The 16,978-nt window shown below is 39.8% G+C and overlaps 1 protein-coding gene across 1 annotated transcript; it reads right to left on the bottom strand.

Annotated features, from left to right (window-relative positions):
• Nucleotides 1-1,775: 1,775 nt before the first annotated feature.
• On the bottom strand, nt 1,776-13,090 carry LOC136677945 (B-cadherin-like). Its single transcript, XM_066655667.1, has 16 exons — nt 12,866-13,090; nt 12,348-12,462; nt 9,754-10,010; nt 8,762-8,902; nt 8,214-8,369; nt 7,946-8,087; nt 7,683-7,855; nt 7,444-7,572; nt 7,131-7,316; nt 6,794-7,038; nt 5,994-6,136; nt 5,686-5,910; nt 5,207-5,425; nt 4,771-4,901; nt 4,534-4,677; nt 1,776-3,845 (listed from the first exon to the last, which is right to left on the bottom strand). The coding sequence occupies exons 1-16, from the start codon at nt 12,914-12,916 to the stop codon at nt 3,642-3,644; spliced, it is 2,661 nt and encodes an 886-aa protein (XP_066511764.1). The 5' UTR covers nt 12,917-13,090; the 3' UTR covers nt 1,776-3,641.
• Nucleotides 13,091-16,978: the final 3,888 nt, after the last annotated feature.

Raw genomic sequence — 16,978 nt, 5'->3', positions numbered from 1 at the left:
AATATAGACTTGATAAATGATCAAAAATGGGAACCAGACATTATGTAAAAATAATTATATTTCATATTTTATAAGGTCTGGCTGATAAACGTGCTGTATGTGAGAGCTATAACTCAATCTCTCTCATGTTCTGATTTTAATGATCCGGAGAGTTGGCCTGTATAGAACGCAATTTATTAAATTTAATAAATGTAATACATAAACAGACTCATTACCAAGATAATTAAAAAAAAGCCTTTTTGGACAGATTCCTTCCCAGTAAACAAGGAACGTCCCTGGACGTTCAAAATAGGTCTAAAAGTAGTCTGTCCGTCAAGGACCAATTAATAACGTCAATGTCTGTGTTTGGACGTCTTTTCAACTTTCATTTTCAACCTTAAGAGAACGTCGATTAGACGGCAGTCATTACGTTATTTCAACGTTGAATCAACGGCTAAATGTTTACTGGGTTTCCATTCAACATTTGGCCCTAAGCAAATATAATAAAATTATATTTTTTTGCCATTTCTTGACAGTTTTTATCATTGAAACCTGTTATTTTCTGTTCATACCAAACTTCAAAACTGAAGCCCTGTATTAAAGCGATTTGTTTACACCAGAAAACTCATGACCAGGAGAGAAACTGACAAGTTTACCTTTTAACTGTGCTTTTTAAATGTTACTAAAAGCAAGCACCACATTTTATCAACCAGAAGTAATATAGACTTGATAAATGATCAGAGATGCGAACCAGACATTATGTAAAAATACTTATATTTCATATTTTATAAGGTCTATCTGATAAACGTGCTGTATGTGAGAGCTATAACTCAGTCTCCCCCCTGTTCTGATTTTAATGATCCGGAGATTTGGCCTGTTTTCTTCTAAAGTTAATATTAAACAGAACAACTGGGCAGATGTAACTCAATTAACTCGTCAGAAAGTCAGTAACGGTCAGGTGTGTCCGTGTATTTGTGTCGTTATAGGGACGGAAGTGACGTCGTCTTTCAGTTTTGTAAAATATAGAGCAGAAAGTGAAAGGCTCGTGTGACACAGAAACGCTCACAAATACGAAGAAGAAACTATGATAAATGACCTTAACAACTTTCAACACATTTCTGTTCGAGGCTCCAGTAAAACACTGTGATGTTGGGCGGAGCTCAGCTGAAAATGACGTAAACACAAGAAGGTGCGCGCGGCCGAGTGTGTCCCTTTTCTGCTCTGACCCCTGACCCCTTGAACACTTGATCCCCGCCCACCCCTTTTGCTCACCTACAACAGCGTCATCATACGTCATCAAAATGCACACTTCAAGAAAGGAAGTAGGGCTTATTGTAAAAATTGGGAAGGGAAAGGCTATAGTCCCGGACAGATTTGGAGATTTAGAAATCTCGGCCGGACGCATTTTTTAGGTCCCGAAAAGAGGACATGTCCGGTGAAAAGAGGCCGTCTGGTCACCCTACTCAAAAGTGTCCGTGTGTGTGTTGCCCTGTGATGTCCCCTCCAGGGTGTATTCCTGCCTTGGGCTCATGATAATGAATGAATGAATGCAAGAGTGCACCATAGCACCCATAGGAATCCTGTGCAGTCTCAGGAAGAGCAAATCAGACTCCTCACAGTGACCTGAGGTGGGGTCTGAACCCTTGAAAATGAACCCTGGAGCTGTGTAATAACAACACTAGCAGATTTGCCTTGTGTCGTGCTGTTGAGAGATTTTATTCATTCATTTCTTTGTTTGTTTCTAACGCAAAGAGCATAAATAATGATTTCCAGCGTGTTTTCATTGAACAACTTATTTATTTTGTAAATAAAAAAACATTTAAACCTGGATGCCTGCAACTCAATCCAAAAATAATAGTGAAAAGATAATCGAATTAATAATATCATATTCTAAATATATATTAGTCTTAAAATGTTCCATAATAAGCAGGTGAACAGATGAGAAGATCATGACTGGGTACAAAATGAGCTTCAGAGGTTCACTCTTTGCACGCAGATGTTGTGGCTCACCACTTTGGGAGGGAATTTGAAAGCAGATCAAAAACATTTGAACTGTTCAATGCGACATTTCAATATGTTTCACAATCTGCTGCCCATAGAACTGTTAAAAGGCAACATTGTTAAAGTTCATGGCATGAGAAACTGTCATACTACCACAATAAATATAGCCAAATGGGCTTGGTAGCACGTTGGAAAATCAAAACACATAAAAAAAACCCCGCAAAAAACCTCTGATGTTGATGCTCTTTACACACTGTATATTCATTCACTGTCTAACTGTATCCAGTTCAGGGTCACGGTGGGTCCGGAGCCTACCCTGATTCACAAGGCACAAGGCAGGAACACATCTTGGGAGGGGCGCCAGTCCTTCACAGGGCGACACACACACACACACACACAAACAGGGACCCTTTTGAGTCATAGCTCCACCTACCAACGTGTTTTTGGACCGTGGGAGGAAACCTACACCGACACAGGGAGAACACACCACACTCCTCACAGACAGTCACCCAGAGGAAACCCACGCAGATACAGGGAGAACACACCACACTCCTCACAGACAGTCACCCGGAGCAGGACTTGAACCCACAACCTCAGAGGCTCTGGAGCTTTTGCGTTACCAAAAAAAAAAGCCACATTAGAGCCATTCTGGGTTCTAGAAATTGACATAAAAAGTAAAGTCTGTCAAGTAGAGGTTTTAGGTATGGAATCAGTCAGGTTAGGAGGATAACTACTCATTCTTTATCTGTCACCATCTGTAGAGATTTCAAGACGGCAGTGTTAGAGAACATAAGCGGGTAAGAAATGCAATGCCTACACATTCATTCCATTTTGAATATCTCTGCATTAATTTACTTGTGTCCAAAAACGCATTTAAAAGTGTACTGCTTGTTTTTAAAAATGATCAAGGGATGTTTAACTGTCCCAGCCTTGCTGACATTTTTCAACTGTTTTGAACCTCACATCAGACTCCAACATAGATCTTTAAATAGCACCTACCCTTCTCCTGCAAATGAACACACACCTGTCTAAATAGCTTCAAAGCACAAAGCCAAAACAGTAAGTGTGGTAGTCAAAACACAGCTACATTAGTCACACCATACATCACAGTGGATTAAAGCTTGACGTGCAGACTTTCAGATGCACACAGCCACATTTAAATACAATGGGATGTACCCATACCTGGTAAATGCACAAGGATTCAGCTTTGGGAAGGGGGGGGGGTGTGGAGGGGGGCTAAAAAAAAAAAAAATATGTAAAAAGACAAATGGCAAGCATTTATTTCATATAAAAAAAAAAAAATCTGCATATACAACTTACAAATGTCTACATAGAAAGGTTCAAGGAAAAATGAACAGGAAATACTTGTACAAGAACAGCTACAAAAAAAATAAAATAAAAAATGTGCCTGACAAAAACTCATGAAGCATTAACTGATTGCTTTGATTTTTTTCATTTGTACCTCAGTGTTTTGAAAAGCAAACATAAGATTAGCCATTATTAAATTCAAGAGGACTGTCACAAAAAAAAATAAATGCCTATAACGCTGCTCCAAAGTCATATGACGTCCATAAAACTGTCCCATATTGTAGTTATCCATCAGTACAAACAACTGATGCCAACTCAGCCATTTAACTCGTTCACACCCATTTATTTACAGCTCAGTCCTCTCCTCCTCCGTACATGTCAGCAAGCTTCTTGAAGCGCGGACCCCATTCGCTAATGCAGTCGTAGTCCTGGTCTCCGGAGCTGGAAGAGTTGAGAGAGCTAAGACTGCCGGCCTCTGATCCACCTCCCTCGTAGTCAAACACCAGCAGCGAGTCGTAGGGGGGAGCCGTGGGGTCATTGTCCGCTGCCTTCAGATTCTGCAGCACAGGTATGAAACAGTGAGTGATATATATTCACATAGTTCTCCAAGTTCACCAAATGTAATTTGTTAAGTTGCTCAGGCAAATCTCAGAGCTGAAGTAAACTAAAGTCCACAGAATATAGTTGTCTCTCCCAACTCCAGAGACTGAATCATACTGAATGAAACGTGAATAAATGTCAGACGTTAAATAGATTTCTTCATTTCACAAAAAAGATTTAACACTAGCTAAATGCATTTGACTGATAAACATTACAGGATCTTCACCAAATGGGGAAAGAACAGACCACAATTTAGGAAACACCTTTGTTTGTATCTGCTTTTGGAGATTCAAGCACCACGTGACATAAAAAAGAAAATACTTCTGAGGTTTGTCAGAAAATGCTGTAATTGCTGGTAAACAGTGGAGTAAAAAATAAAAATGCCACAATTTTGCTGCCATTTCATGTGTAAAATCATACATTAATGATGCATTCTAATTAATTTATTTCCAAAAATCTGTGCTCAATGTCTAATAAAGCTCAATAAATGCACCAATGGCTACATAACGCTAACTATGCTAACAGGTAAAGATTATATTGTGGCCTACAACATACACAAACAAAATCCATTTAGAGTGTTACTTTTAATTCTGGTACACGTTTTCCTAAAGCAGGTCTCAGTCCTCACGGCCCTCTCAGACTTACATCATCAATGAAGTTACCGATCTCGTCAGGGTTGGCAGGGCGTGGCCGGTACTGTGGCGCAGGCATAAAGGTTGGAGCCACATCGTTACGGAACACATCAGGACGGTTGTCCAGGCCTCTGTGCAGCACACTTAAGTCATAGTCCTGTGCACATGAAACATCACCAGAACAGGATGAGACCACTGAAAGAAGCCAGTAAACAAACAAAGCAGCAAAAACAACATTCAGTGAACCAACCTGATCGTCCTCTCCACCACCCTCCTCGTCGTAGCAGTAGATGTTGTCCCTGGTATCGTCCTCACCAAGCAGCGGCTCACTCTTCACTCCAGTCCTCCTCCTTATGAACAGAAGCAGCAGGAGGACCAGCACTGCGTGGAGAGCACAACATTGGCTTTTAATTTCAAACGTGAACCTTAAATTTCTCTCTTCATTATGAAAAGGTGGATATTTGAATATTTAAGTTTTCATAAAACATTTTAAGTAGAAAACCAAAATAAAATCCCTGGAACTGAAGGGGGGGGGGGAAATCAAATGCTACTAATCAGAATACTATACAAACATATTCTGTATTTAAAAAGGTATTTATAGTGCGTCTTGAGGGTTCCACCTCAGTGATAATTCTTTGACTGTGTTATGCATAACATTGCACATGGTGAAATATAAAATAACTTACATAGCAGAGCCAAGATAGCCCCCAGAATTCCAAGAATGGCAGGCAGATCAAAACCCGCTGCGAGCTTGTCTGAGCAACGCACATCTGAGCCAGTGCAATCACACACCGTGGCCTCAACGGTGTTGTCCTGATACATGAGAGCGTTGTCATATACCCTCAGATGAACGTTGTAAATTCCGCTTTGCAGTGCAGTCTTGAGCGTGAGTAAAATTGCAGTTCCTACACAAAAAGGGAAAATGAAATTCACACACAAATCAGCCATAATTCATTTAAATTTTAAGAAAAAGGGTTCTAACTGATCCAGGCTATAGACATTCCATTTAACAGTTGAATGTTTCTCAACACCCAAAACACTGAGAAAAGGTTACACTGAATTTCTCATTTACACCTATATTCAGTGTCATTGTACAAACACCACCCCCCCCCCCATTCACAAGCAGTAAAACAGAAGTAAAATTGGATGGGACGAAGGAACATACCATTTGGATCCATCTTAGCAGTCCAGTTGTTCTTGCTATCGTCCTGGAGTTCCACTTTGAAAGGGGCAGCAAAGCGAGGCCCATCGTTATCACTCACAGACAGCACCTTTGTCTCTGGGTCTTTATTGCACAATTGAATCACTCTATCGTCAATAACGGGATAGTTGTCATTCACATCCTCCAAAGTAATCACAAGGGTTCCTGTACCAGTGGCTGGAACGGCATCTACAAACAAGTAAAAAGCCTGTTAGGAGAAGCTGCATCATCAGATATTTTCTTCAAAATGTAGCATGAGGAAAAGGAGTTACCATTGTCCATGGCAAGGACCAGAGCTTTGTATTTGCCATCTTTCACAAAAGGAGACTCTCTATCCATGGGGCTCTTCACTTTGATCACCCCAGTGTCTTCTTCAACACTCAACCAACCAGAAGAATCAGGGGACAGACGATACCTGCAATGTACAGCAACAACTCACTATGTCAGAGCTAGATAGTACAGTAAAAATAAAAGGCCAAAACTCCACCACAGTCTGGAGAGCACTGACCAAATCCAAGTTTTTGTCACATACACGGTACAACTTGCAGTGAAACGCTTTGATGATTGTCCACACGTTAAGAAAAATATTAGTTAACGAATGGAAAATAAATTATTTTTAGTTTAGTATTAATGTCTATATTTGTTATCTTTTAAGCTAAAACTGTACAACTATAAAATTGTATATATATATAAAAAAAAACAAAAAAAACACTGAGTCGTGCTTATGGCATAAAGATGATGACAACACTGCAGTGCATCTGAATGCAGTGCAAAAATGCGGTAAGAAAGTGAATCAAGATAGAAACTTTAAAACAAACACACCCAATGTGACGTTAGAAATCTTAGTGACAGTTTGTTAGAACGTTAGAGTGCATTAGTGACATTATTCATCATGTGCCTTATTCACATTTTGTAAGTCAAGCCCAAGAACTCTTATTGATATGGTATTTGCCTGAGCAAAAAACTGAAATGCCTTCAACACTGTACCTCAAATGACCTGCGAATAATTTTAAATTTGATCCTTAAGATTTTGGCTGCAACCAAATCTGGCTTAAATCAAAAGTTGTCTTACTTCACGGTCTGAGTCCTCGCTGTGTCTGGATCAGTGGCGGTGTACACAGTCAGCTGAGAACCAACAGCTGTATCTTCAGGTACAGAAATCTCTTTCACCTGAGGATCAAACACTGGAGCTTCATTCACATCCAGGACGTTCACAGTGACTGTGGCAGTGGACGTGGGCATGGGTTTAGCAAAAGGAACATCGTTCTCCACAGCCACCAACAGAGTGTACTTTGGGTTTGTCTCAAAGTCCAGAGGCTGGAAGAACACAGAAGAAAAGTCAGTGAACTCAAGAATTAAGACGCCCCAGGGTTTATTCAGCTGACGGTTTGAAGTGGTGTCAGTGCTACCTTAACAGTGGTAATGATGCCCTCCTGTTTGTTTGGTCCTGTGCTAACGTTAAAAACTCCACCCTGGTTGCCTTGAACGATCCTGAACTTGGCTGTCCAGGCAGCGGACTGAGGTTCATCTCCATCAGTCACCGCCATCTTCACCACCACAGCTCCGACTTTATTCTCCGGGACAGACGCGTTGTACTGAAAGGAAAAAAAAGCTTGCATTAACACTACAATACAAATAAATCACTCTCCATGATACCCACACACAATTCCTGAGCAGATAAGCGTATTGAGATATTTCAGAATGTGTCGTTAAATGTCTTACCGATGTCTTCTCAAACTTGGGAGCATTGTCGTTGCTGTCAGTTACAGTAATGACAGCTTTTGCAAATGCTGTGAGGCCACCACCCATCATATCTGCAGCTTGAATCTCCAAGGTGTATTGAGGATAGTTCTGGAAAATTCAATAATCACGATTGGGGAGGTTCATTTATTATTGCATTCCCCATCAACTCAACTGCTTTGGTAAGTCTGGCAAGAGAGGAATATCTGTTAAATTCTCACCTCTCTGTCCAGACCATCAGTTTTGACCCTGATCGCACCAGTCACTGGATTAATGTCGAACATGCTTGGATTCGGCTCTACTGGATTCTGACTCATGATGGAGTATCTGATATCAGCATTGTCAGTGGTAGGGTCATCTTTATCAGTGGCTGTGACCTTCATGAACTCATACCCTACAAAGTGGGGAGGTTAGTTGTTTAAAAAGAGAATGTTCTCTCCAATTCTTAAGTAGCAGTTGCGCTGTGTACACATTAAAAAGATACCTATGGCTGAGGCTTCTGGAACCTCGCCCATGAAAGTGTCTTGGGCGAAAACAGGCTTATTGTCATTCATATCAATAACATTAACAATAATCTCCATGGGAGTTTCCCCTTCTCCTTCATCTGCAACAGCGTGGGCCTGAAGCTGGAGTAGACAAAAAAAAGAAAAGTGAAATATATTTGCTGATTTCTCATCTTCAATTCAAATTGTTCTAACAAGATAAAAAGGACAAATACCACTTAACTCATCATCAGGACCAAAATCACTTACCAAATATTTATCTTTGGTCTCTCTGTCTAGAGGCGCTGTGACAAAGAGCCAGCCAGTTTTTCTGTTTATGGTGAAAAGTCCCACTGGAGGCAGGTCCGCTCCTTCCCCAGTGATGCTGTATGTGATTTGTACTTCCTTAGACTTACTGGATTTGATCTGAATAGTCAGACAGTGTAATACAAAACATAGTAGTTATAGGGATGTTTTACTGCTAGGGCGGTGTGATGTGACCAAAATTGATATCACTGTGTGTTTTATTTCAGTTGATAAAATAAAATTCCAATATCAATATAAAAGCTACAGAAAAACTGCCAAGAAATGCCCACAACAGCTGTGTGTACCTACAAAACTGGAATGAATTTGAAAAATGAATTTGCCAAGCCTATGAAACCTTCTCCTATAAATCTACATAATATTTTAAAAATAAAGCCACCACCTCTGGAAGAAAAAGAATGTTGCACTATAGTTCTTATCTGTATTTATAATTTAACTACACATCTTTAATATAAACACACACATACACACATTTTAGCTGCAACTATACACACCTGCACCATCTGTTTGGGGAACGGTCCTCTGTCATTTTCTGGAAAAAAGATTGGTGGAATCACCCACTCTCTCTTTATCCTCTTCGACCCCCCTGAAGACTTTGGAAACTCCAGAACTGGCAGAGCTGAGGGAGATTCACTCTGAGGAAGAAACCAAATGTGTCTCCAATTATTATTCCGGTTTGTGTGGTTCTCTTTTTTTAACTGCACTTTTAGCAAGTCACAGGAATAACGTTAATTTGTGACCTTATCTAACCCTCAAAATATCTATCATGTACAAATATGCACATCCTCCTACCTTTCCTGTGACAAGCTAAAGATCTCCACAGAAAAAACTCATCCGATTGATGCACAAAGTAGATACTAATTCAGATGCCATTGCTGAGTCTGTGTGGAAGGCATGCAGCACCATGTCTCTAGAGAAACTGTTACGTCTTACTTATTTTCAGCCACATACTCTGAGCCCACTAGTAAACAGAGTCTCTGATGTCTTCAGTGCACAAACCTCTCCGCACTGTCAGGATTCTGCCCGCTGCATTCTGATTGGCTATTTGTACATCTGTTTATATGTGCATCATTCTTCTACTGGCTCTGTAGTGTTCCAACGTGTATTTTTTTGCATTTTGTGAATTTTAAAATTTAATTTCCTGCATTAATAGGCAGTTCTTTCTCACATTAAGTGGTAATTCGAGACTACATCTTACTTTACCAATTAATGGTATAGTATCTGTTTGTATTTAGCCTCAAACAGTCAGAAAAATGAACATTACACTGACCCTTAGGGACTACATACACTACTTTCATGTTAGATGAAAATCAGGCAAGATTCCAGACCAAGTATAACATTCAAGACAAGGTAATAAATGACAGGCCAAATATGGATGAAAGGCCCCGAGACCCTGTTTCTGAAGAGAAACCACTCTAGCAAAAACATCAAGGAGTTCTACAATTCCTAATGTGTCCAGTAGAGGTCAGGCTCGTCAATGGCATACCTGTGCAGGCCCAAATGAGTCTGTCTCTTCTTGCTGCTCAAGGTGGTGGTGGATTTTCTTCTGCTCATGTTCCACTCGCACAAACGCCGTGTGTCTCTTGCCACTGGAGTCCCAAGCATGGACAGTAAACATCTTATGGCCATCATGAAGAGTGACCTGTCTCTTCAGTTTCACCATGCCATCAGTGTCCACTTGAAATCGCTTGTCAGCAGATTCAAAGGCTGTCCTCCCCCTAGCAGTGCAGTCATCGAATACAACTGAATGAAAATAAAATATATAAATGTTAAATATGAGACTAGACCATTTATCACTGCATTAAAACTATTTTTCAAAATCATGTTAAAACTCCATTTGTTAAAGATGGACAAATGCTAAAAACTGAGAAGTGCCCGAATCAAACTGTATATGCTGCCGCAACCTGCACCTAAAATTACACTTTGTCAAGACGACAGTAACACAGTCAACACTGAACCCAACCTTACACAGTAACAAAGCACAGATTTGCATAAACACACAGTCTGATCTGATGGCAACTCCACACAGTCAAAATAAGCAGTGCACCACAGTGATAGCTTTAAGTGCTTTCAGAGCTTTCATGAGGAAACAGATAGCAAAAACATTTGCAGATCATGAGCAAATTGCCATTACGCAGGAACCTGAGAGGAGCCTCTAGAAAGCAGCCAGAGATCAGTGATATTCCTCCACAATAAGAGGAGTTCTATTAATTATTAGGATCATGATATAAACACTTCTGAAACACTTATTTGACAACCCCATGGATAGCCATAATGTAGTCTAAATATAAATGTCCTCTTCATCCCTTTTACTCTGCTGTAGATAAAGTGATGTGAGCATTTTTCCTACCTGCTGCTAAAAATGCTGTCCCAAAAAAGACCTGCGATACCTGACTTTGATCTCAATTTTGTCTTCTAGCTCATTTAACCCTGCCCAACCCAGCCTCAGTCAATTCTTTGTTTAAAGTATAAAATGTTTATTTCTCTCATCTATAATTTACTATTTAGCAGTCTGCGTCTATAATTTGTTTGTATATATTCTTACAATTAAGTGCTCATTCTCGTTGTGTTAAATCCCTAATTGTGGGTGTTAGGACGAAGGACTGACTTTATTTTATATATAACATTGAGATCTGATTTTGTTTCCTGAGACAATGAGAGGCTAATCTTACCAAACAGTGTCAGAAAAGCTACCAACAATTAAGAGGGTAACACTGGTCAATCAACAGTTTAATCTGTCTTCTTAAAAATAATATCTTTAATTATGATCAGAGCACACGTATCAGTGAAAACCTGTAGAAGCAGGCAGGTTAAAGAAAAAAGGAAACTTTAAAAAATGTTAACCCTTGACAGTGGAAAGTACCAATGCAGAAGTAAAACGAAACGCATTGTACAGCGGCTTATGTTCAAACCTGTATTTCCACACCCACTGAAACCCAGAATCACTGATAGAGCTACAGAAGGTGAAACCATCCACCTGAGGGAGCCACATTAACATAAACACCTGAAGAGGCCTAATGACGTACTCGGGTTCAGAAGAACTTGACTCATTCTAACACAAATCGACTAAGACACCAAACCTCTACATGTTGAGCTCGGTAAGAGCACCGCCCTTCATATGCAAGTTAAAAGCTGGCTGAGAACAAAGCCTTGATGGAAAGCCAAAATCAAATCCAAAATGAAACTTTTAAAAAACAGGAAGAGCATGAGTCACTTTATCAAACAAATTCACTTATCAAAAACCCAAATACATTACAAACACTCAAACACATTCTTCTGACTGGAAAGTGGCCTGCTGTGCTTCCTGAATGTACAAAACCAAATTTGTCTGGACAAACAGTTCAGTCCAAGACTCTAATTTTATTGTAGAATATTGTCTTTTGTGGCTGCTAATTTTTCATGACAATTTAATCCACTTTGGGGAGGAGGAAAAAAAAAACCGTTTAACTATCGTTAAAATGTCAACTTAAGCATAGAATTGGACAAGTATTTCTCTTATTTAATACTTTTCAGCTATTATCAACATTACATTTGACCTTAGAAGACACATCCAAGCTCACTTGTGTTTTTAATGCTGAAATAAACATCAGTATTGTTGTAGCAGGTGTAGCAGACATGCTAGCTCACTTCGTGTATTGTATGTAGCAACAAGAAGCCTTCTAATGCTGACCTTGCTAACCGGAAAAAGCTTAAATTATTAGCCAAGCTGAAACAGATTTCCACTTAATGTTTGAAAAGTAACAACAGCACAAGCTCAAAAACATCAGCTGAGGTGGGTGTGGAATGTAGTTTGTATGATTAAAGCGTCTAATAAATTAAAAAATAAACGGCATTCGACAACAGACACCACAGAACAAGACCTCTCCCCCATTCAGGCACAAAAAGGTTTTAAAGAGTGTCCAACACACCACATCCCTCCAAACCAATCCGGATTATTTATCTGGAGAAGTTTTTATTTTATTTTTCTATTTGAACATGAATGTTTTAGACTCATCAGCTGATGTGTTTTAAAAAGTGGAGATATCTTGGTCACACCACATTCCTAAAGGGAGATATTGAGAGAGGGAGTTGTGATTGTACCTCTGCCGAGCCGTCTCCCGCTGTGAAGGTGTTTTCTGTGCACTGTGAAAATGTACAGCTCTGAATCAAAGCCAGGTGAACATGGCGGAAACTCATCCGCAGCAGACGACAGTACCTTGATGAGAGGGGGAAACACCTTCAGTTACTTTCTCAAGCACAGGGACATGTTAATTATACAGAGTTTTAAAGTGTGTGGAATATATTTTAGAGTGAAATTAGCTTTGCAAGTTTTGGGTTAATTATTCTCTTATTTTCCTTGGACAAATACAGCCGACACGTCGAAGTTTTTCGTTCCAAAAGGCACTTTCAAGACCTTTATGTTTAACCCCGTTGACACAGGCAGTTTTGGTGGATATTTACACGTTCGAGAACTACCTGTTTCATCGCTACAACAGTATTAATATTAGCGTTATTAGAGAAATAAAATGAACTCTTCAGGTCGCCATTAAAAAAAAAAACAGGCCAGTGACGTGCAGGCGATCAAACAAAAAAAATCTAAAAAGTTAAAGCTAACTTACCTGCAGTAAAACGATAAGAACTCCCACCCGTACAATGCTGAAAGGCTCCATTAAAGAAACCCCGAATCTAATCCGGTTAAAAGTTACTCCCAAGTGCGAATGTCCTGTGATTGACTCTCCTCAGCGATAAATGGAGGAAGCGCAGCTCCACAGGTAAACGTTTGGTAGTTTCGAGAAGTGACGCAGACAGGTGACCTCGCCCATCCGCTTTAACGTTGGCCAAATATGGACTCGGGTCTCCAGTCTCCGCCCCCTAACAGGTGAAGTCTTCAGGTAAATATCTCCAGGATACTCGATACTCTCACCAGGTGAGGCGTGAATCTGAAGAAAGTGCAAGCACACAGCAGACAAACTTCAGTCAGTGTCGACATACACACCCTCCCTCCACTCTTCTCCACAGACCTCTAAAGACCATCCAAGGAATGTTTCTGCATGACACCAAAACCTGAACCCAGAGCGCGCTGCAAACGTCTTAAATCTGTCCTTTACGTAGTTTAAGTAGTAACCTTCTTTTCCATGAAGCACAGCTCACTCAGAGGCTCTAAGCTCCTGTTTGCTGTGGAGAGAGACCTGAAAGACTCTATTCACATCAGCACTCGGACAGAGCCCACAGCCTTTTCCCAAGGGCTCAGCAGCACTGAGCAAAGCAAAGACATTGTACCCTCCCCCAGTGATGGATACACACATTCAGCACAGAGATGCGTCATATCATAACTTCCTAAGCTTTTAAGCACTATTAAGACACACATGAAAATTAGTTAGAATCTATCTAAACACTTTTAATGACTTCAGCATGCATTAGTAGACGGAAATACAGCAGCCAGACAAAACTTTTAGATGACCACCTTATTTCTACACTCATTGTTCATTTTATCAGTCCCATTGACCATAATACTGGACTGCCATGAGGAGGGGAGATTTTGGAAGGGATAACCCAACATATTCACACACACACAATGTCACAATTCATTGGAATAATGTTCTCAGTTATTATTCCTTTTTTTTTTCAGATTTTTTTTTTCTGTTTGGATGAATAGCTTTTTAATTATCATTTTCTGAGGTGCCTAAAACTTATGCAGAGTACTGTAGATGCCCCTTGTTGTTTTACAATTACACACCAGTTCATCTGATGTTCTGCATATTTTTCAGGGCCTTCATAAGATAGATGAGATATCCTTCTTAATGTATGTTGTGTTTTTAAAAGTGGATCAGACACAGCAGTGTTGGTGGAGTTTTTAAACCCCTCAGTGTCACTGCTGGACGGAGAGCGGTCCACCAACCAAAATTACCCAGCTAGCAGTGTGCTGTAGGCAGCGTCCTGTTTGCACTGATGAAGGACTAGAGGATGATGAGCACAAAGTGTGAAGTAGAAATGAGTTACTGTCTTTACATCGACAAGATGGACCAACAAGGGAGGTGTGTTTAATAGAGCGGGCAGTGAGTGGACACACGGTTAAAAACTCCAGTATTGTGGCACACGATGCATTCATAACAGACCTGGGATGCTGTTTGTGCATCACAGGGGTGGGGGGAGGGCAGGGGGGCCATGACACAGAACGATTGAGTAAGCTTCCTGCTTACTCATCAGACGTCCATTGTTATTGGTTGATTATGACAGTAGTAATAATGCAGTAGGTGGTTTTTTAGGTGCTGCATATAGTTTCTACGAAACAAAACAATATCTGGGAAATACCAGCTTTGTATTACAGTAACAATCTCACTAATATCATTGTACAGTTGTAAAATTACTAAGAAAAACGTTATCTTGGAAAATAAAGGACCAGTTCCCGAGGGCTTTGTGATGGAGCTAAGTATCGTCACAATATTACTATTAGTATTATGTCTGTGTCGATGTCATAGTCCAAAATACATCACTCCATAGTTGTGAGGGTGTGAGTGACTGAGTGAGTGTGTGAAACTCTCCACCAGAGTGAGTGTGTGAGTGACAGGGTAAATATTCATTTTTATAATAAAGTTAAAGTCATCAGACCTGATCAGACATTTGTTACTCTGACACTTAAACAGTTAAAGAGTTAAAAATAACTCACAAACAAACCCAACAGAAGGCATCCAGAGAGAAGCAGAGACACAACTGAATTATTGATGTTAATTGGCCAAGGTTTCAGAGACTTTAATACAGATTAAAGGCTGTTTATGTCTTGATAAATATATGATTGTGGTTGTATGGGCTGATTGACAGTTAAAAAATAAATAGATTTTTGTTTACAGTGCTGCCTTAAGTTTTTAATTAATCCATTTTTAATTTCTACACTCTACATGTGTCATCCTCACCTTGTGGCTGGTAACACCACTCTAAAGCTTGTTCCAGCTGCAGACTTGTTGTTTCTAGCCTGATATATATCTGCAGTTATAGAGAGAATGGTTTACAGCAGCTGATGAAGCTGCGCCCTGGGGCCTGGGATGAACTGAAACACATTTATTCAACTCAGTTTTTTTTTTCGCTCCGGTCTGATCATGAGTTTTCAGTGTGATCATACATTCAGTATCACTGTGTCAGACTCATTCTAAACTCATGACAAAGAGAAATAATTCAACACAAAATGGCAGAATTAACCACAAGTTTAATTGTGATGTATGTCAATGTTTTAATTGAATTCACACCTTTATTGAAGAATTATATATATTTAAATATGGTTCAGTTAATCCTTATAGTAGTCAATATTCTTAGATGGTATTTTTTTTCAGAGACTCATTCATTACAGTTACTATATTTATTATAGTAATACACATATTTATTTCTCATATTTAAGTTCTCACATGGCAGACCTACACTTTGGCTTATTTTGCAGGTTTAAATGGACTGTACTAAACCTACTACTATTAAGACACATGAAGGTTGACTAGAATAGACCACTCCTCAGGTAGTGCAGTACCTAAGACTACCTTGGCTAGTTTCTAGCAGTTAAATTACATAAATAAGCAACTGAGAGTGAGCAGAGTGGTGCAACAGAAGCGTGCTGCATCCATTACCTGAGGTTGTGGATCGAACCCATCTTCGGCAAAAGCTTTGGGGGCAGCTGTGTCCTAATGGTTACAGAAGTGGGCTTGGGACCAGGAACAGGGAAGGTCACCAGTTCTATCCCCAGCACTGTCAGGAACTTTAACGAGTGAAACTCCCAAAACACTTCCCAGGTGCCGAGGATGGCTGCTCAATGCTCTGGGTATTTTCACATCCTCAGTCACTTGCGCGCGCATGTGTGTGTGTTTTCATTGCCATGGATGGGTTAAATACAGAGGTCAACTTTTGTTGTACTGTTGTACAAGGAACAAAAAAATAACAAAAATGATGCTAAATAATAAAAAAAAAGAGAATCACTGTGAAAGTCTATAAATTCCTTCCCTGACTCACCCGAGGCACATGTAAACTACATTCACTTTAAAATAGCCAGTAAAATACAAACAATTATATTTCTAACGAACTCGGTGAGCTCACAGTTCTGAGTAAATGCAAAGAATAGCTACCCACCTGAGACTCCTGTGTCCTGAATAATACTGAGTAAGAAAATGTATTGTCCTGCTGTAGTCTTCCAGGTAACGGGAGGTCTTACAAGAAGCTCAATTTATTATGCATCTCTGCTGCTGAGCAATGACTAAATAAATATCTCCCTCCTGCTCACTACTGTCAGCACAGCTGTGGTAGTCTTTATCTTGTGATCATCGGATTGACAAGAGGGGTGCGCAAAACATTTAGCGTGATGTACATGTAGCACAAAGAAGTAAAATAGTCCCACACCAAGTACGAGGCCCGACACAGATGTAAAAGGCAATGATGCAAGAACTACTAACTTTAAAGTGACTTTCGAAATAATATAAATATTATTATCATTAGTCATCATTCGACTTTTACACACCCTCTACAGTATAATTCATGTAGTGGGAGACATGATTAACCCCTTCAGTTCCCAGAACTGTAATTGTATTCTAAAGCATATGATTCATTAGCTACACGGAGTACAGTGAAATCAGGATATTCTTAGGTTTTGTCATAAGACGCAATACACCTCAGACCCGCCAAGGATTACCTCATCATTTCCGGGGTAAAAACAAAGGTTTTAATGTCGTTATGATCAGTGATTTGTATATAGAAAGTAT

The sequence above is a fragment of the Hoplias malabaricus genome, chromosome Y (assembly GCF_029633855.1).
Source record: "Hoplias malabaricus isolate fHopMal1 chromosome Y, fHopMal1.hap1, whole genome shotgun sequence".
Taxonomy (NCBI): domain Eukaryota; kingdom Metazoa; phylum Chordata; class Actinopteri; order Characiformes; family Erythrinidae; genus Hoplias; species Hoplias malabaricus.
The sequence above is the reverse complement of the archived record's forward strand: the minus strand, read 5'-3'. Positions and strand labels throughout refer to the sequence as shown.

Coding starts and splice junctions, on each gene's coding strand:
- LOC136677945 (XM_066655667.1), bottom strand. CDS start 12,916: ATGGAGCCTTTCAGCATTGTACGGGTGGGAGTTCTTATCGTTTTACTG. Junction 7,573..7,682: donor CTGATGGTCTGGACAGAGAG/GTGAGAATTTAA, acceptor TGAATTTTCCAG/AACTATCCTCAATACACCTT. Junction 5,426..5,685: donor TGCTAAGATGGATCCAAATG/GTATGTTCCTTC, acceptor CTTTTTGTGTAG/GAACTGCAATTTTACTCACG.